The sequence below is a fragment of the Papaver somniferum genome, chromosome 9, assembly GCF_003573695.1.
Source record: "Papaver somniferum cultivar HN1 chromosome 9, ASM357369v1, whole genome shotgun sequence".
Lineage (NCBI taxonomy): Eukaryota > Viridiplantae > Streptophyta > Magnoliopsida > Ranunculales > Papaveraceae > Papaver > Papaver somniferum.
Window position 1 is genome coordinate 186,495,191 of NC_039366.1, and position 21,575 is coordinate 186,516,765.

At 40.9% G+C, this 21,575-nt stretch overlaps 2 protein-coding genes and 1 pseudogene across 2 annotated transcripts; 2 read left to right on the top strand and 1 right to left on the bottom strand.

The window, feature by feature from the left end:
* Positions 1-8,918: 8,918 nt before the first annotated feature.
* On the top strand, positions 8,919-12,351 carry LOC113314192 (probable serine/threonine-protein kinase nek3). The gene is made up of 5 exons (XM_026562962.1): positions 8,919-9,173; positions 9,263-9,368; positions 9,458-9,578; positions 9,963-10,958; positions 11,526-12,351. The coding sequence occupies exons 1-5, from the start codon at positions 8,963-8,965 to the stop codon at positions 11,787-11,789; spliced, it is 1,698 nt and encodes a 565-aa protein (XP_026418747.1). The 5' UTR covers positions 8,919-8,962; the 3' UTR covers positions 11,790-12,351.
* Positions 12,352-13,868: 1,517 nt separating this feature from the next.
* Positions 13,869-18,185, top strand: LOC113309924 (annotated as a pseudogene).
* A 513-nt stretch (positions 18,186-18,698) lies between these two features.
* Positions 18,699-21,309, bottom strand: LOC113309923 (protein DETOXIFICATION 29-like). The gene is made up of 5 exons (XM_026558442.1): positions 20,555-21,309; positions 19,905-20,446; positions 19,720-19,806; positions 19,338-19,633; positions 18,699-19,256 (listed from the first exon to the last, which is right to left on the bottom strand). Exons 1-5 carry the CDS (start codon positions 20,885-20,887, stop codon positions 18,958-18,960), a joined length of 1,557 nt encoding a protein of 518 aa, XP_026414227.1. The 5' UTR covers positions 20,888-21,309; the 3' UTR covers positions 18,699-18,957.
* Positions 21,310-21,575: the final 266 nt, after the last annotated feature.

A 21,575-nucleotide genomic window follows, 5' to 3' on the forward strand; every position in this document is an offset into this window, starting at 1 on the left:
GTTGGTTTTTGGAATTTTGAAATTTTGGCCCACTCGAACTTTGGTTCAGGCCCACAGTTCAGAAACAAGCCCAGGTAACAATTTGAAATTTGGGCTCTTAAATAGCCAAAGGTCGAGGCCCAACTGGGCTTTGAAAACGTTTTCTGTTTTTGGGTGAAGCCCACAGTGCAAATGTTTAGTTTTCAAATGGATGTTAAGCCCACAGTCCCACAAATTCAGTTGGGCTTTCGCTAGCTACTAACTAAAATATGAGGCCCAACTTCAAAAGTTCAGTTTTTTTTTTTTTAATTAAAACAACAGGCCCAAATCAATCTAAAACCACAAGCCCACAAGAAATTAAACAAACAAGCCCACAAGAAATTAATTACAAACCCAACAGAAAATATAAGCCCAAATGTTGGGTTTAATATTACAAGCCCACAAGAAAAATGGAAGCCCACAGTTTGGGTTCTCTTAATGGGTTTAGGCTTACCTGTGAAGCACAACCCAGCTGTTCAGTTTGGTTGCAAAAGCCCAGTTGGGCTTTGGATCATCCTAAGCTTTGGCTTCAACACTCAAGGCCCAGTTGGGCTTGGTTCAATTTCCTCTCCTTCTGCAGCTTCAGCCCAGTTGGGCTTGGTTCAAATCAGTTTACTTCACAAGCCCAGTTGGGCTTTATCTTACACCAGCTGCAGCAGCTTCAGTAGCAGCAGGAGCACCAGTTCAGGTTCAAAATGGTGAAGCCCAAATATGACAAAGCAAGCAAGCAAGGGCTTTGCAACAGCAGGTAGCAGCTTCACCAGCAATCAAGGCTCAGCAGCTTCACCAGTTCAGGGCTTTGCACCAGCAACAAGGGCTTTAAGGCAGCACCAGGGGCAGATTCAGCTAGCTAGCTAGCTAGCAAGCAAGCAAGGGCTAGCCAGCAGCTACAATTTAGTGCAAGAGCCTGGTTCAAAGCAACAATTGCACAGCAGCAGCAAGCGCAGCAGAGCAGCAGGGACTCAGCAGCAGCAGCAGTACAGTTCAACAACAGCAACAGGCAGCAACAGGGGTAGTTCAGCAGCAACAGGCTGCAAACAACAGCCACAGCAGCAGTCTTGGCCTGGCACAAGCAGGAGCACCACATCAGCACAAGCACAGCAGCTCAGCAGAGGCAGTGAACAGGGAAGAAAGCAAAGAATGCTGGATGATGCAAGAAATGAAAAAATGCTTAAACTAAGATGCTTATGATTACACTAATATGCAGATGCAGATGCTCTAAGTTACAGTTAGACTAAGTTACAGCTAAAGATACAAAATTACAGCTACACTAAAACAACAACATTAAAGCTATACTAAGTTACACTACAGGTGGAAAACAGAAAGGCAAGAGCAATTTTTTTTTTCTTTCAACTACACAGCACCAGTCCCCCGCAGCGGCGCCAAAAACTTGGTGGCTCTCTAAAAGAGTCACAAACTAATACCGCAAGTGCACGGTGTCGAGGTGTAGAACAATGCAAATACGGGTCGAATCCACAGAGACTAGGGTGTATAGTTGAAGTTTTTAAGCTAGTTATCTAAATTAACAAGGCAGTAACTAAAGCAATGAGGTAACAGTGACAGAGAACAAAGAAAGTGAAATTCAGTGGCAGTGAATAAGAAACAGTGAAACAAAGACAAACAAACCAAGGCTGTGAGCCAAGGGCAGTGACAGAACTGAAAAACAGTAGCATGTAAAACAAGTAAACAAGAACATGGTAGGGCTTTTGAATCCACATCTTGATCCTAAACTAAGGCAGATCCTAATCAAATCATGTTCTTGTTTCATCTCAGGGAAGATTATGGATGATTTAACTAATCTTACTAACTTACCCCTAGCATCAACTGTCTTCTCACAGTACAGCTGATCACAGGCTTGTTTGCTCAACCAGTTATCTAGCAATCCGCATTAGTGGAAGGTTAATCCCCTAAGTTCTCTAGTTCACCCCTAGCATTGAGTGTCTTCTTACAGCACACTCAATCACAGGTGCATTTGATCACTAAGTTTACTAACTTCCCTACTTCAATTAAGCACGGTCCTTCAAATGGACTGAATCCTTAGCTACTCTCACTCTTACACCCCTAGAATCAGTTGTCTTCTTACAGCACAGCTGATCACAGGTGCATTCACTCAACTAGCCAATTATCAATCCTACTTAGTTTCAGCACTACAAGAACAGTGACATGAACAAGGACTATCCTAGCTTACAATTCAAGAGTATCATCTAACCCCTAGCAAATGGAGTTAGAACATAATGAAATTAAATGACAATGGAATTGAAATTGTTTAAAACATTGAACTAAACTTGAACTGAAATTAAATTCTAAAATGAACTGAAATTTACAAAACAATTTAAACTAAGAACTAACCCTTGAGGCACTGGCTATTCCAGTCCTCTCGGGTGAAGCACTGGCTAGCCCAGGCATGTCTTCTAACACACACCCACACATCATATTTATAGTTACAAGCTTCAATTAGGGTTCTACACAAGTTTTCCCCAAATCCCCAAAAACAGCAGAAATTAGGGTTACTGATTTACCTAATTTGATGGGATGATTCGTTCCCATGTCTTCGACCCATCCTTCCTCTGCTCTTCCTTCTCCATCTCCTGTTCCAACTGCTCCTCTAGCTCGAGCTATTTTATCAATTTCTCTTCTTTCCTGTCTCTGAAACCCTATGAGAGAAATTGGTATGATAGCTGGCTAGAAAGAAGGGGAAATAGATGGGGTTTCGTTAGGTAATAGCCATGATGGCTTTTGGTGGTGGTTGTGGCAGTTGAGGAAGGTGATGGTGATGATGGTGGTGCGGCAGGGTATGGTGGTGTTGCAGAGGGTGAGGGAGAAAGAGAATAAGTCGATGGAAAATGGATTGGGGTGCGTTTGTTTTGGGTATAGGGTATTTGGTACTCGGGTGTTGAGCGGGTTTAGCAATTGTTGATGAACAGCGAGGATGAGACGTTGGATGCGAAGATGATGGATCGATCTAAAGGAGAGACAGAAGGAAGCGAGGAGCGACCGTTGGATGCGGAAGTACAACGAAACTGACGGATCAAGATGGAGTTAGGTGCTGTAGTGTTTGACAGGAGCCTCAGACTTCGATGCACGACGATGAAGCGACCGTAGGATGCATCTGTGGATCCAATCTGACGGCTACGAGCTTAGGCAGGCTTTGGGATTGGTCTTGGACTTAGGTTAGAGTTTGGGCTTAGACAATTCTGAGCCCACTTCTTCTTTAAGAACAAATTCTTCCTTCCAAGCCCACTTCTAGTTGATCCGGCTCTTGCAAACATCATTCTTCGCTGCCTTTCTGCGGGAGTCTTTGCCGTTTCTTTGCTCTTTTCACTTCGTGAGTTAACCAGGCTTTATTTAGTACCTAAAAATGCAAAATTAATTAAGAAAAGTATTTATTCTTGAAAACAATGAAAATACAGAATATGGGATAAAATGGAGAATTAATGCACAAAAGATGAGTTAAATGCCAAGAAAAATATATAGAAATATGCACTTTTTAGCACTCATCACAACGTCATCCCGAGAAGCAGTCAAAGCATTACTAAGTGCATGTGCCTCGGCCCTAGCATCGTCTCTCTCTCGGTCCAACCACTGTATATATTCACGAACATCATAATCGTGAGACGATCGAGCTTGATGAAGCTCCACTTCTAGAGCTTCCACCTTCGACTCCAGGCGGGAAGCCTCGTTTCTGGCTTCGAGCAAAGATTGACGGGTCCATTCCATGGCACTCTCATATTGGGAACGAGCCACGGACATAGAATTCCGCAATGATATCAAATACTCTCGTTGTTTGCGAACGTCAACTAACATCTTATTATGTTGATTAGCCAGACCATTCCACTTATCTGCCTCTTTTATGAGTTTGGTAACTAACTTTCTGATCCGAGAAGCCTGACGTTGCCTTTCGCCATGAAACCATGATAATTCCCTTTAACCAGCCGCTGGAGATAGGGCCGTATAATTCAGAACGAACAATAAAAAACGAAGAAGGAAGACAGAGCGAAGGTACAAACCTTTGGACGATGCAGCTTATGTTTGGGCCTTCTCTAAGTCAGCCTGAAGATAATCCACCTTTTGACGAAGCTCTGCATCGGTGACACCAAGCTGTTACTTCCCTTTCAGTTTTTCCCTCAGCTCATGTATCTCCTTGTCCTTGGCAATGAGTTTTTCTTCAGCAGAAGTCAGCTCCCCCTTCCTGTGATGAAGCTTTGCCTCCAGATTGAGGGACTTCGCCTTAAAAAAATGGTACAGAGTGTGATTTTTGTGCTCACTCCTCATCAGCTGCATTAGCAACGGACAAGGAGAAGATGATCAGAATAAGGGCATAAAGAAGACTAAACTTAGGAAATTCACGACAACTTACATCAAGAATACGTTGCTGTGGGAAAACATAATGATATCCATTAGCTATGACCATCATCTCAACTATGGAATAAGGAGGATCAACCAACATACTAGTAGAGGTAGCACCCAAGTCTTTTTCCCAGCTCTCCGCGACATCATCGTGGGATGATAGTTGCATCCTATGACGAGTAAAGGCGTCAGAACTCTTCTCACCAGGAACTATATGGGCAGGTTTAGGAACGCAGATCATGCCCTCTTCATCAACCAACCGAAGGTTGCATCATCCACATCATGCATCACCATCTTATCGAAGCTTTCAGAAGATGCACTACCAGTGGACTTCTGCCCACCAGCGATATCAGCCACATCAGTGGCAGTTCCTTAGCCACACCAATGGCAATATTTTCATCAGCTACGATCCCTTTACCACCAATGGAGGCACCACCATCAACAGCGGACCTCTGAGGACCAGAGGTTATCCCGGCTTCGGCCTCTTTGGCACCACGATTCTCAGCATCACCCTTTTCGAGATTTTCCTCTCCCTCCATTATCTTTTCACAATCACCTCCACCAACCGCATCCCACTCATCATTTAGAGAAGCCAAAGAGAAATCGGAGGCCATTCCCAAAGCAGCATCAATATCGATTGGGCCTTCGGAGGAATAAATTTACCAAAGGAGAATTCTTGGTTGGATTGCGCCTCAGGGTGGATGTTCCCTCCACCGTACGCAGCACCAACATTTTCACCACCTTCGTGACCAGGAGGAGAAGTACCAGTACGCTCTTCATCATCGAAGGCATTGTCACCAGAATTCTCCGCGTCAATCACTGGACGGTTGACTTCAGGGATCTCTGTCTCCTCTTCACCAGCGGTAGAGGATTGGAGGGGACTAATCTTCTTCTTCTTCGAATCCTGAAACGAACACATGGTCAACGTCTAATTCCAGGGGAAAATATATACAACAGTGAACTATCATAAGGAATCATACCTTAACACTGGTGGTGCTCTTCGAAGGAAGGACTACATCAGAACTTTCTTCACCATCAACGTCAACAACGTTAACAGCGTAGTCGAAGTTCATACCAGCGAAATTCTACCGCTAGGAGCAGAAATCGCCATAACCCGATAACTGACTGTCACGTGGCTGACTACCAGCGACAGGACGCCATCCATGCTGACCAGGCACCCAACCATAATCCCAGGGACCGATAAATTCAATGACAGTAGCATTCCACCCATAGTCATGATCACGTTTAAGACGTTCATTCTTGGGGAAGAGCCTTAGTTGTACAGATTCTTCGGTACCAGGAATGAACCGAAGCTTTGAGTCACTCACTTCACTCAAGATACGAATCTCACCAGGGGCAGCAGCAATCGTACGAAGACCCACGCTTCAAAGCTTTCGATTCCTGCCATTAACATAGTCTCTAAAAGAAGCATTAAAGTTCTCAGGAGTATACCAATCCTTTTCCACAGAGTTCGGAGTGTAGCAGGTCATCATTGTTTCTCCCTTGCTCCGAAGATAACACTCTTTGAGCGTCTTAAGGTAGTTACCAATCAATTGTACCACCGAACGACAATGAGTATGAGAAGTAGAGCCGTCGCGATTGGCCAAGGTATCATAGTAGAAGGAATCCCCCGACTTGTATAAAGGCAACATCAAGCCAGCTTCGAAGGCCCCCACGGTCGTCATCAAATGGGATTCATCGTATTTGTAGTTGACAATCATATCATAAGTAATATCGTCATCTGGCGCATAAAACTTAATGTCAAAAGCCTCGAGGCCATGTTTTATCTTGAACATATGAAGATCGATATGCTCAAAAGTAACTTTCTTTTTACCAACAGAGACGTTGCGTATAACTGAAGCAGCATCAGAGCCAGCAGCCTTATCTGACAATGGTACCTTCGGAGGGCTCATGTCCGAAGCTTTCCTCTTTGTAGCAACATTCCTTGAGGAGTCAGTCTTCGTAGAGACCACTTTGGAGGAGGGATTCTTCACAGGTATTGAGATCTGCGAAGGTTTATACTTCTGCAAAGACGCTGCATCAGGGGGAGCTACAGAACGAAGTGGTTGCATGTTTATTGGTTCGGAGTGCTGAGAAGAACGATCGACGGCATAACGAGAACCTTTTTGAGGATCCCCCTTTTATGGTACGAAGTCTTCTGACCCGATGACGATGAGGTCCTATGAGCACGAGGGTCGGGCTGCGATGGCTTAAGCGGACCACCCTTCGGCGGATATTTATCTGGACTTCTGGAGGAAGGAGACCTATAAGGGATGGATGGTGGAGTTCTGTACGGATCCCTAGGAAGATCGACCATATCTGAGAAAAACATAGATGGAAACGAAGATTAGTCTAATGAAGATCAAAAGGAGAGAATTTTAAACTCCCTAAGTTCATCAGAAGCATCAGGTTATCAAGAAAGAACCACAGATGGAATGGATCTCGATAGATCCCATAAAGGCTCAACCTTAATTAATCCAAGACCGTTAAAAACAATCTCCGACGATCGACAGTACAGCCCTAGGTTTGGTGATAAAAAACAAGGGCAAGTATATATACTTTGTATATTTTGTTCTTCATTACCAAACCTAAGTACATCAATAGAAGAAGAAGAAGCGATTAAAATCAATCTGGCAAAAAGAACATCATACCTGAAGAAAAAAGTGGTGTCAACAGAGGAAAATAGCCGAAAAGTAATCAAACAACGATGACAAAAGCTAACCCCAAAAGATCTTGTCAGAAAAACTACACAATAGCAGCAGAAGTTATGAACAAGAAAACAAAAACCTAACTGAGAACAAAAACCTAACAGAGAAGAAAAGACAGAGAATGAATAATGAAAGAGAGAATAAAGATTTAAGGATAAATTCTCTCTACCTATTTATAACCGTCATAAATGAAACCGCCTCGAAAAACGAGAAGGAGTAAATGTAAGGAGTGGGAAACGTGCCCTAAATTCTAGCGGGAGTTATTGCAAGAAGAGGAAGGGACTATGAAGATAGTTTTTTTCAAACTTTGACCAAATTCAAACTTGAAGGGGCTAATTTTATACACATAATTTATCATCCGCCACGTGTCGAGAGAACCACACATGGAAGACATGTGACCCCTGTGCATCAAAACACGATGTCACGTGTCAACATCCAAGGGGCATTTGTCATTATACAAATCCATCACCAGATCGATCCAACAAGAAGAATCGAGGAGCATTCTAGGAGTAAACCATCGAGAAGCACCACAGATTAACTTGAGATGTACTTTACTCCGTCCCAAGGAAGATCCAAGATCAAAGGCTGAGGAGAGTCTTGCCAACAAGGATGTGACAGGGGCATCATACATCTGTCTGACGCGTGCAGACCATCCCAACCACCCGCATTAAACACCCTAGCCATAGTGTACGTGTCAAACACTCTGTGGAGAAGGAGAAGGTTCGTCTTCGTTCATGCATAATGTCGTTGGAAGACACTGGGGAAAAAACGAAGATAACAGCGGATGACACAACAACCAAGACGATAAGAACATATGTGCTCAAAGAGAGGGAACCACAGGGAGAGCCTATAAATACCCCAACCCACTGAGGGATGGGGGTGACCAAGTTTTAGTTAAGCAAGAGAGAATTCAGGAGAGAGAAGTTGAGAGAGTAAGTATGAGATTCATGTTCTTCCTAAGCTTCGTTCCCCCCTCTAAAGGTCATTTGACGTTCCTTGTAATCCTTAAATACATAATGAAACACCAACCTCCGTGGATGTAGGCCTCAGTGCTGAACCACGTAAATCTTCGTCTCATTTACATTCTGCACCTTAAGTCTTCTATTATAGTAATCGTCGTCGTATAGATCTATCATATATTATGAACCCATCGGAATCCCCTCAGCATGACCATACAAGGACGAGCCCTAAGGCTCAGAGTCTATCGGACTTCGGCTTTATGTTATTTTCCATGCACTTCATTTGTTTCATTGATTTCATCCTCGTGCGAATATTGTTTGTGAACACGAAGACATCCTCGTTATTTGTGTGTTCACAAGTATCTCTCAATTAATCCTAAGACTGGTAGAAGAGGAGAATTATGTTTAATACCAGGAACATGAGCCCTCTTAAAAGTCGCAAGAACAATTCCTCAACACCAATGCAACGAGATCTGATTTAAAACCGACTCATGCACTTTAGTTTTCATGAAACCATACCGTTGTTATTCACACCAATTGCACTTATCAAAACCGATAAAGATAAGAGACAGTACAATAAATGTTGGAGGGTATTTCAGTCAAAATTTCCATTTGAATTTTGTTGTCAGAAAACAGACAAAATTTTCAAATTCTCCATGCCATATCCGTAAATAACTCCAAAAACCAGTACCAGCTTTGTCCATTTTCATATTCTTCCTCGCCTTTTTCACCAAAAACGTACCAATAAAGCCAAAAAATAGTAATAAGAAACTCACAATCTGCTCAATTTACCCCTACTTTAACTCTATAATTACCACTTGAACCAATTCACTAAATACTCAACGGATGCTAGTTCACTTCCCAACCCCAACAACAGCAAAAACAAAGACTCTCCATTTCCATCTTCAGAAAAATACAGAGATTGAAGAGATGAATCGAAGTTTCATCAGGCCAACAGAACAGGAAAATCAAACAATGAGGAACAATTTCGGAAACAATAATAATACTGTGATGATAATGAAGAAGAAGAAGGAGAATAACGAAGAAGAACTTGCTTTGTTCCTCGAGATGCGTAAGCGAGAGAAAGATCGAAGCAATCTTCTCAACTCTGGTGGTGATTCACTGGAAGCTCAATCTCTAGGTAAAATGATTATACTAATAGCTTTGATTTTAGTTAATTTCATTGCATCGACTGTTAATTTGATTTTGTTCCCCATGGGTGGGGTGTAGGGTCTAAACTTGAAGACTCACCGGTATACAAGATTGTGTCATCTACACGGCCACGCAAAGCTGATGAATTCTTGAACGCGGAGAATGATAAGAACGATTATGATTGGTAATGCTGAAACTAATTAATGTAATTTAGAAAAAAAATGGATGTTTTTCTTTTTAATTTTATTGAATTTTTTGTCTTTTGGTTTGAAGGCTTATTACACCTCCTCGCACTCCTCTTTTTCCTTCATTGGAGATGGACGCGGAGAGAAATGCGATAAATCGGCTCGGACTCGGCACTCCCAAGGCTCGTCAAACTTCATTGAAGTCTAAGGTAACACAATTTTAGCTTCTTCACTTTCAGAGAGTTGATTGCTGAGTGTATGTTTCCAATTTTCAATGATTTTAGCTGTTTTGAGTAATTTGACTGTAATGGGAGTTTGGGGTCATTCATGAAAGTTACTGTTAGAGAAGTATGGATGGTAGTGTGTTTTGTTTGAATTGCTAGCTTCAAGGAAGACAATTATGATGTTGCATTCTAATATTGCTAGTGAGTTGCGAAGTGGCTGAATTTTTGCATTACATGGGTGAAAAATCATAAATTTTCACAATTCTTTTGGTGACATTTGGTTGATCAAATGTCAGATACTGTTGGATCCTAATCCTAAGTCTAAGTTTGGCACTTATACCCCCAAGTCTCATATCTGTTGATTTGCAGTTAGCGAACTCCCAGGTGGAGATTGGTGCTAGAGGAAATCCAGCATTTAGACCGCAACCACCTTCATCCCCTGGCTTACACTTTTCCGGCGCAGGGACTCGTAGGCCAGCATCATCAGGGGGGAGACTATCAACTGCTTCTAGACCTGCAACACCTACGAGACGCCCCGCGTTACCTTTAACTGCTAACACTTCGAGACCTTCCACACCTACTTCAAGGCCAACTTTACCAGCCTCTAAGTCAATGGCTCTTTCTGGAAGGTTCTCAAACCCTTCTGCTAGATCTTCCACACCCACGTCTAGAATGACAGCACCACCATCCAAATCTGTATCAAGATCAGCAACACCAACTCGGCGACCGTCAGCCACATCAAGTTTATCTGTACCAAGATCAATGACACCAACTAGGAGACCGTCAACCCCATCAAAAGTATCCAGCGTGTCAGCTCCTCTTAGCAGGTCTTCCTCTGTTAGCAAATCAGGTCCCACAACAACAAGGAATCCAGTACCAGCAAGGGCAAGTTCACCAACTGTTAAATCCAGACCATGGAAGCTCTTAGAGATGCCTGGTTTCTCACTCGAAGCTCCCCCGAATTTAAGGACTTCACTGCCCGAAAGGCCGGCTTCTGCATCAAGGGGAAGGCCTCAAGCTCCTAATGTTCGATCCTCTGTTGAGTGTGGGTCAAATGGTCGACCAAGAAGACAATCATGTTCTCCTTCGAGAGGCCGCGCTCCAAATAGTGGTATCCACAGCTATGGTAGCTCTGCTCATGCAGTCAGTCAGGCACGTTATAGCGGTATTGACAATCCAAACCCAGTTTTGAGTGGAACCAAGATGGTTGATAGAGCAGTAAACATGCGAAGACCTGCACCCCCGAAGCAAGATGATCTGCGCACCGGTAATAATCCAGTTCGAAAGTCATCTCCATCCCTGGATGGCTCAAATTTTGGGAGATCACTTTCGGGTAAATCTTTAGATATGGCGATGAGACATATGGTATGCAACCTCTTTTCCTTTTATTTGCAACTATTTCCTCTTCAAAGCTGATCTACATTACCAATTCTAAGTGATGTCATGGGATTAAAGACACACATTAGTACTGTTGGACATCAACATGGCACACATGGGTATTAAAGAAGGATCTTAATGGTTAGCAGTTAACCACAGTTTTACGTTATAGAACATCTCAGTGATCTAAACTATTGTTACTAATGCCACCAGGCACCATTTAGAAACTAAAGGGGGAATTAAAGTAAGTGTGGCCTTGCACCTCTTTATAGTCAATCATTTGCCGGACTAGTCTGAGCGCAACTGACTTTTAGGAATTTATTCATTGTTCCACACATGATATCCTGGTTAATCTCACAGATAATCCGTTACCTGGGGTCCTAGACCTCATGCTGGGATGGGATTGCAACAACTTTCTTGTGTCAACGCTAGTCATATACTGGGATCTAGCAGCATCCAATTTATATCTAAACGTATTTGTGCTTCTTTCTCGCAAGTAATGTTCTATTACTCTTTTGTTGCCAGACTCTAATTGATGTACTTTACCTTGTGCAGGACATAAAGCGAAGTGTTTCAGGCAGTAGCTTACGCCCAAAAATGACAAATATCCCAGCATCATCTTTATACAGCGTAAGATCAGGACCAGCAAGAACCAGGACCCTTAGTATGTCAGACTCTCCTATTACCACATGCAGTACTGCTAGTTCTGAGCAGAGTGTCAACAATACTGCATTTTGCCTGTATGATAGTGAACTAGAAGATGATCTTAATACTGAAAGAGGAGGGCGATTCTACGCTGCCAGCTTGCAAGGTAGATGATCTAAGGGGATGGTGGGGGGTTGTATTCCGGTATCGAATTTTGTTTGTACTTCCTCTGAGGCATCTCTTGTAGTTATTTCTTGTAACTTGGGAGAGAACCTGTTCCTTAAAAGCTGATCTGTAATGTTTATGGGATAGGCTGGGCTCTCTGGGGGTCCAGGTAATCGGTTACTGTTGGTAAATGCCAAGCCTTCTTTTCTTTTGCTCCCCACTTATTATCCGACGTTTCTCAGAAAGAAGAAGCAGCCGCCGGCAACAATATCAAGCATTCCCGAAGAGATCTACATACAAATCTTTGTAAGAGTACCATCAATTTTCATATGCAAGTGTGTTTGCAAGACCTGGTATGCCCTAGTCTCTACCCCTGCTTTTGTTAAATGGCATCTTAATCGGAAAAACAACCCCAAACTCATAGGTAAAACCTACTATCGCACACCTATGAGTTCTTACAGATGTAAATCTGTAAGTTATGATTCGTTATCATATGAAGATATTGTTGTCGAGTCTGTTGGAATAGATTACCCATTCAAGTCTTTAGTAGAACATGATGATAAGCTTGATGTGCGATTTATGACTTCTTGCAATCGTCTGGTGGTCTGTCGGTTCTTTTATCATAGTTCTCGCATACTTGTTTGTATTTGGAACCCAGTCACCGGAGAGTACAAGAAAGTACCTGCATCACCTTATAAATTTAGGGGTGACTGTTAGCCAGAGTACTCAGTCAGCTGCAAAACAGTTGAAACTATCTCCACAGTCTATGCAAGATAAACCTTGAGCCCAGTCTCTCCAACTATTATCTAGGATCTACTTGTATTCTGTTATTCTGTTTTTGACTATCATGTCTTGTTTTCCATATAAATACATATGATCAGACTCCACAATATTCCGTGGAAGATTTCTACCCAAATATCATCTTCTAGCTTGGTATCAGGCTCTCGATCCAGCTTCCGCAACTATCAAAAAAAAAAAAACCAAAAAAAAAAAAACCTAAACAAACAAAAAAATGACAGAAGTTACCACTACTCTTCGCCAGGTTCAAATCCATCACTTAGTTACTTTGAAACATACTGGAACTAATCATGTACTATGGAAGGCTCAGTTCAAGCCTATACTAAAGGCTATGACTTAACAGGGTTTATCGATGGATCCAAACAAATACCACCAAGAAATCTACCAGAAAGTGAGGATGTTAGCCCTGCGTTTACAACATATGAGCACCAAGACTCTCTGATCGTTGGTTGGCTGAATTCGACCTTGACTCCTGAAGTTCTCAGTGTAGTTGCAGATCTTGATACTGCACAGGAGATATGGGATTCCTTGGAGTCTGAGTTTGCTCCGAAAACATTTGCTCACCAGATGAATCTAAAGAGACAGCTTCATAACCTGCACAAAGGTAATAAGACTTTGAAGGTGTTTTTAAATGATGATAAGCGTTTGTTTGATCAGCTTGCAGCCACGGGATACACCGTACCAGCTCATGAGAAAAAGCAGTCCATTTGCAATGGATTAAATCATACTTATGACCCAATTGTTACAACCTTGAGTACTGCTGAAACAATGGACATATCAACCTTCGTCACTCATCTTCTGACATTTGAGATGAGGCTCGAACATCAGATGTCTCGGATGCAAGACGGCATCATGTATGACTTTTATTATGATTGCAAGACGGATGATTAGAAGTAAAGATACAAAGGTGTGCTTATTTCAAGTTTATACATTAAGATCTAATTCGTGGACAAGCGTTCAAACTATCCCTTGTTGCATCTGTTTTACTGCAGTATCTGGAGTACTTGTCAATGGAGCCCTTCATTGGAAGGGCAAAATGCATGGCACAGTCACAGAATCTTCCTCCTGGTCAATTATCTGTATGGAAATAAGCAATGAGAAATTAGACCGTATTATGTTGCTAACGGCGACAATGTATTTTTCTTTTTTTGTTTTTTTTTTGGCCGACGAGGGTTGTTCTGCCCGGAAGCTGGGTGGGTTATTACTTATTAGTCAAACAAAGTTGAAAACTTTTCGCTCTCCCAAACATATAAAATCCCCACCAAGGAGGATCACCGGAAACTGTATAATTCACGGCGATGGAGGGTGAGCCGCCAAATAATGCCCTAACAGAATATCGATTCTGTGATCTAACACCCCCTCTGTCACAACCTACTCTTGATGCCCTAACTGAAGCTGGTTTCAACTACTGCACACCAGTTCAACGAGCCACGATACCACTATTTTGTAACAAGAAAGATGTTTCTGTTGATGCTGTTACTGGTTCTGGAAAAACCCTTGCTTTTATTATTCCACTCGTCGAGATTTTTCGCGGTTCTTATCACACCCCTAAACCTCATCAGGTACGCAGCCATATAATTTGATTTCTTTGTCTTGTGTTTATGGATTTAACAGCAATTCCATGTCTTTTATTTTATGCAACAGGTTCTGGGGATGATTCTATCTCCAACAAGAGAATTGGGAATACAGATATTCAATGTTGCAAAGCCTTTCATTTCAACATTAGTGAATGTTAAGCCAGTGCTTCTTTTTGGTGGACAAAGTGTTAGAGCTGATATCACCAAGATTGAGGCGGAAGGAGCTAACTTGATTGTAGGCACGCCTGGGAGGATTTTACACATTATGGATCGGATGGAGAAAATTTTATTACAGAAACTTTGAGGTATTATTACTGAATTAAACCCATTATGTTGTTTGTGTAGACAATTTTATCCAATTAGTTAGGTTTTATGTTATGAATAAATCAAGTGCAATTGGAAATTTTTTGAAAAGCATAACAAGATTGAGTGGAACACTGAAATGGGAGAGTTTCCAATGATATGTGATTTGTGATCATTCAACTTCTTTTCTCTTTTTCATTGTTAAGTTTATCTACTTTTGTTTGGGACAGATTCTGATCCTAGACGAGGCTGATCAGCTACTAGGAAGCAATTCCGGTAGGAAAACAAATTCCATCATAACTCGCTTACCGAAGCAGCGTAGAACTGGTCTTTTCTCAGCTACTCAAACTGAGGAAGTTAGCGAGCTTGCCAAAGCAGGATTCAGGAATCCTGTTTCTGTGAGGGTTGAAGTTCGAACAGAAGCAAAAGATGAGCTACAGTCTGCATCTTCAAAAATACTTTGGGCCTTCATTTGGAGGTATGCATCAATGATTTCAAAACCTACCCCAATTTTATTATGTTGCTTCTGGAGAGGCGTATGTTAGTTTGGTGGCAACAAGTTTAATTGTGAATTTGTGATCAACCGTTTCCCTTAGTATGGTTTGGTACTTTGGTTATTAGTGAAATCTGAAGACGAGTTGACTGGGAATCTTGCTAATTAACAATATCAGTAGAGTTTTCCTCATATGTTTATTGTACTGGAAGTTGGAAAAGTTGTAGCCGGGCTGTTATTGTTCCATGGTATGCGAAGCTAAAAAGAAGTCATCACAGCTTGTTGATTTCCCTTCAAAGAACTTGAATGAAAAGATCATCATGTAGGTTATGTAGATTATGTAGCTGGCCTATTTTGAATTTCGATTGTTTTTTAATTCCTCTAAATGTAAGGTATATTGATCTCACTGATACACATATCCACTTGTTTGGTTTTGATTTCTTCTTTGTTGCAGCTACTTCATGACATGTGCTTGTGTTGACTATTGGGGAGTTGTTCTTTCACAAATTGCTGCTCTCAAAGGTTGTTCCATCATTCCTCTTCATGGGAAAATGAAGCAGGTTGGTAAATTTGAATAGCACCATGAGTAGTCTGATTTCATTAAAGTTGATAATCTATGTTGAGAGTTAGTGTTTTGTTATCCTTTTATAGCCTGCAAGGGAAAAGCATTGGACACATTTAGAGAAATTTCAAGTGGAATTCTTCTGTGTACCGATGTAGCAGCGCGGGGACTTGACATTCCAGGTGTTGATTTGGTCGTGCAGGTATGTTCTGTGGTGATCTTTTTCTTTTTTCTTTGGAACTCTATAACAACAATGAGTTGTTCGAGCATTTATTTCTGTATATAGTTTGATGCGTGTCTGATTGAAATCCCAAGGCAGTGATTTTTCCTCTTCAAAAATTTGATAAAACACAAAGAAGTTAGAAATTTTCAAAAAATAAATAAATTAAACACAAAGAAGTTGATAATTTATTCGTAATAAGGAAAAATCCAATGAAAGTTTCTTCTTTTTAATGCAGTATGACCCCCCTCAAAATCCAGATATGTTTGTACGCAGGGTTGGTCGGACTGCACGATTAGGCAGACAAGGACGAGCTATTATTTTTCTCTTACCGAAGGTTTTCCTCTTGCACTTACTCTCTCTTTTTGACTCTTATGTGTTCCCATGGGGGAGATTTATTGATAATATAACGATATATCTGATTTTGTGTAAACTTAATTGCGTTGTGGTTTCTTGTTCTTTTTAGGAGAAGAAACTGTATAAAAAGTACCAAGCAATAAAAAGGGTCCCACTTCAGAAGAGAATATGTTCTGATGATGGTCCTGATATCATTCCTCAGGCCAGTATATATGACACCATGATCTTGGCATGCATGAACTTATCTTTTCTGTTAGGTATCAGAAAACATTACCTTGTTTACATTCGAGTTTCATGTAGATTAATGTGCTATCTTTAGTTACCACGAAGAAAAATGAAAATAGAAATACTCAAAGCAAAATGAAGCCTTCGTAAAGTAAGATGAAGTACAGAAATGTTCATAATTACATTAAATATTTTCAGCCTTGATCGTTTTTTGCTCAAGCATTTTTCTTATGTCTGACTTCCTAATTATTCTTAACTTAAATTAGATTATCTCGCCACTTGGCTCTTGCCTATTCACAAGCATCTCTGATCTGGTGAAAACTGATTTTCAGATAAGAAGTGCTGCAAAAAAAGATCGTGATGTCATGGATAAGGGAGTAAGAGCGCTTATCTCCTTCATCCGTGCATATAAGGAGCATCACTTGCATTTGATTTTCAAGTTAGCTGCTGAACACCACCACCCCACCCCCCATCCACAAATTTCTCCAAACCGTTCTGTGTCCTTAATCTGAGTGTTTGCAGGTGGAAGGAACTAGAGGTGGGGGAGTTGGCGATGGGATTTGGGCTGTTGTGTCTCCCTAAAATGTCGGAGCTGAAGAATCGCTCACTCGTTACCCATGGTTTTGTTCCAGATGAAGATGTTAATCTGGCAGAGATCAAGACAAGTAAGAATTGTTAATTACTCTATCAACTTCTTGTTAAATGGAAATATGGTAGACACTGGGGAGATCCTCGGACTGATTCCCACCATTTGTCAATTTTCCCTGAAAATATTTGCATTACTTAAATGTTGCACGCTGTGGAGTAGTCCTACAACAAAAAACTAGTTCAGAACTAGGGATTCCATGCAATAATCTGCATACTGTGGAGTTACCTCATGTGTAATTTTAAGTCTCTGAGAGTGCAAGTACCTTCTTTTTATTCTCATCCGCGCCTGTGTAAAGTGCATCTCAGCATCTGTCTGAAACTGATTATTCAGAGATAAAAGTCGCGAGAAACAAAGACAGAAAACCCTGAAATTGGAGAAAGCAGCAGAGCTTCAAGAACCAAAATTCAATAAACCCAAGCAAAATCCAAATGCATCAGTTACGAGGAAAAAAACTGCTAAGCAACGGCGAGCAGCTCAGTCAGTTGATGATGCGGATGAGTTGGACAGGGACTATCGCGCTCTGAAGAAGCTAAAAAGGGTGCTATAGATGAAGCTGAATTTGTAAAGCTGACACAAACAAAAGATTTACTTTGAGCAGTAGCACTATTTTATTGAGGTATCTTTAACTTAAAACTCCTTAATGAGCTATTTTAGTAGTATACCATGGGGATTTCTATTGATTTTAGCCAAGTCCTTTTGAACATTTATATTGTGCTGAGCGAGGATCTAATTCATTATAAGATCCTAACATCACAGTTTGGACCCTATTTACCGAGTGTGATCCACTTTTCTTGATTCGCTTGTACATTATGTCCATCTTTTAACTGTTTCATATTTCAAAACATTTGTATGTTAATAGATCAGTCTTCGTATGCTTATCTCGCATGCTCAGTATCACATCTGTTGCTCTTTACTCCCTTAAAGAGTAGTCTGCATTCTGCAAGCAATCCTCTATCTCCCTTAATTATGCATGCATCACTGTAAATTCTCTAAAGAACTGACAATTCCATCTCATGAGCTGTCTCGCTTGTTGTCAGTCAGACATGGATCTTATAAATCAATTTGCAGCATTTTGATCCAAGATTGGTCTCAGTTCATCTATGTTGAGTGCTGGACTTTGTTATACAAGGCAGTAATTCATTTGCATATTTTCGGTTTCTTTTCTTGGTTGCTGGTCAAGGCAGCAGTGTTCATAGTGAATTCATTTTTTTTTAAATGTCGGAATGAATAGGATTTTTACAGAACTCCTGAAACAGACGCAGCTTTCTCAATTGCATCACTGCACTCAAGGTGTTGATGGGTTTATTGTGTTATATCTTTGTGTTTGGATTTGAAGGCTGCATCCACATTTAACTTCATCAAACTCTCGTCTGGAGGTTTCGATAAGACAACAATGAGTGCTTGGGGTTCTTGTCACTGATGATTTTCTGAATATTAGGATTCATTTCATTAAACACCTTATCATTTCTTGCTTTCCAAATAGCCCCGCATGACACAGCTTCCCATTCTAAAGCTTAAAAAGTCTAATTTTATGCCTGGCTAGTTTTAGTTGATCCAAGACTCATTTGCATCAACAGTTGCATAGTCCTACTGATTGATGATATGGACCACACCACATATGTCAAAACCAAAAATAAATAATTCATACTCTTTGAAAGGAGGAATTATTTTATCAGACTGCGTAATCCCACTCACAGACAGACGTGAGTGCTGCTGATTAATTTGAAGTGTGAGTTGGGGATAGAGGCAGAAATTGTCTGCAAAAGTAATTGAAATTATTATATTCAGGACCATGAATCATATCCTTGACATTTAAATAATCTCTGCAAAAAAGTAGTCATTGAAAGTAATTATTATAACACATTTTTAGTCCTGAAATGAATCTTAAAAGTGCTCGACTTTGGTTCCTTAGCCGCAACACCATTTTTCGACAAATTGCTGACGAGTTTCGACCATATGGGGCACCCCCAAGACCTTACAAGGCATTTGGGAACTACATTGGTGGTAAAATCAAACCGGATGTTTTTTTCTCATCTGCATCGGGTTCTCCACCCCATTTTCTAATCCTGTCGCCTGCAATAGAAGCCTCTTTGTTCCAGTTCGTCATGTAAGTCATTCCAAAGAGGATACCAGTTTGCAGTATAGTCCCTAAAAGCATTCCACACCAAATCCCCTGGACGCCGAAATCAAGCTTGTAACCGAAAATGAGACCCAAAGGAATTCCAAAAAGATAGTAACACCCAATGTTTACATAAGCAACTAGAGCTTGCCATCCTGCTCCTATTGCCACACCTGTTTTTCACACCATAATCATGTTACGTACATTCCGTCGCTTTTTCATGTAAGATGCAGAAGTAGAAAAACAACGAGTACCTGAAAGGACCGGCTGCACGTTGTTGATGATGATGGAGAAAGCTAGCAATGGGGTGAGAATGTAAATGAGTTCCTGTACCTCAACACTGTTTGTAAATGCCGATGGGTAGATTTTCCGAGTAGCGATAAGAACCAAGGCCATGATCAATCCCAAAACGAACGAACTTAGAACAACGACTATTACTGAAAATTTCGCGGTTCTTGGATGACCTGCTCCAAGTTCATTAGACACCCTCACACTGGTAGCTGCATTGAATCCGAAAGCCACCATTACTGCCCAACCCAATATGTTCATACTGCATAAATCCAACCCAAGATTCATTTTAGATAAAATGAATTCGATAAACATAAACCGGAGTTAGTTTCAAGTAGTACTACTCACCAAGTGGAGAGGGCATCAACTGCAACTTCAGGATTCTTCAGATATCCGGCAAATAGAATCAAAGCCATATAGTACCAGACCTCCAAACTGTATCATAAGTGCAATAATTAACATGAAAATTGATAATTTGATATGGAAAGAAAACATGGTAGTTGTAGTTGACAGAGAAAGATAGATGAATATACCAGAGCATTACGGCGGATGCAAGTGATAACTTGACAAATCCCCATAAATTCTGAAAAGCCTTCCATGAAAATCCAGACCAAGCTCGACCACAAGTTCCACTAAAAATGTACAATAACTGGCCCACAACAATTAGCCACCAAGACGCATTCAAAACCACAGCTGCCCCAACAAGTCCCCATCCAAGTTTCAACATCACGACCCAACTTAGTACGGTGTGGAGAATTAGAACCACAAATGATATCATAGCCATCACCATGATCTTGCTCTGTGCTTGCAAGAACTTGGCTATCGGAAAATTCATCGAATACGCGAACAACTGCGGTATCATATATATTGCGAAAACGCCAGCTGCTTCTGCAATTTTCGTATCTTGTCCGATCAATTTCAAAAGCGGTTCCGCAAACACGTAGAGGAACATCAAGATGATTGACGTTGCGTTGAGTATGACCCATGATCTTTGCATGTAGATCCCCAACATGTCTTGTTGGCCGGCACCATATGCCTGACCGCACAGGGTTTCTAAGGCACTTCCCATTCCCATCTGCAATCATTACATAAAAACATAAGAAGATGAAGAAGAAAACCAAAAAACCGATTGAGAATACAGCTCGGAAATATGACTGCAACAAATCAGTAAGTATCTACCTACCATGATGCCGAAAGAGAATCCGGCGATGACAGAGTTTTCTACAGAGAAAGCAGCGAGTTCTAGCGTACCGACTTGACCGGCGAAAACTTGAGTTATAGCTCCAAGTGTGTACTGGCATATGGATGTGAATACAGCAGGACCAGCTAAAAGCCATAGTTTCTTGGATTCGACAGAGAATTCTCTAAAGAAATCTCCTGCTCCTTGTATGGGTAAAATATCATCTTCTTGTACAAATGATGAACCAAATGAACTTTCTTGACGGCTGTTCAATACTACTTCTCCAGCTTCATCTCTGTTTGAGATAAGAGGTTCGTAAGCAGTAGAATTCTCCATATATCTCTCTCTCTCTATCTCTATCTCTCTATCTCAATCCTAGAGAGCAAGCAGAGAGAGGACAGAGTTGATATTTATTGTGAAACAGAAATGTTTTGGATTGAAGTTATTATAGTGGGAGTTCTGGATGAAATATTGAACTTTTGTTTTAGCGGACGACAATATTATATGTACCATACCAAAATACCAAAACTATCATATATGTACATTACTGATGCCATCATCACTGACGTAGTTACCTTCAGTCCTGATACGTAAGTACAGTCGTTGAGATTTGGATCATCACACGATGTTGAGTTGAAACCAATTTCATGTGCACAGTCCTAATACGTAAGTACAGTCGTTGAGATTTGGATCATCACACGATGTTGAGTTGAAACCAATTTCATGTGCACAGTCCATATTGAAACAAGGCTGCTGTTACATGGAGCAACCTGAAGTTGAAATGTAATTCTTTCAATTTTCGTGATTCATATCTTGTATAATATGTATTATTGCATTTCGAAAAGATTCTTTTCGAGATTAGCAAGAAAGGATAATATTTTCATGTTCTAATCTGAAAGGTGATGATGACACAAGAGAGTGAACAGATAAAGGTAAAAGTATGAGTTATTTAACCAGAGAGAAAGAGAATCAATTGATTCGCTTTATTTTTGTATTTTTTAAATTCAATGGACTATAAAATCTT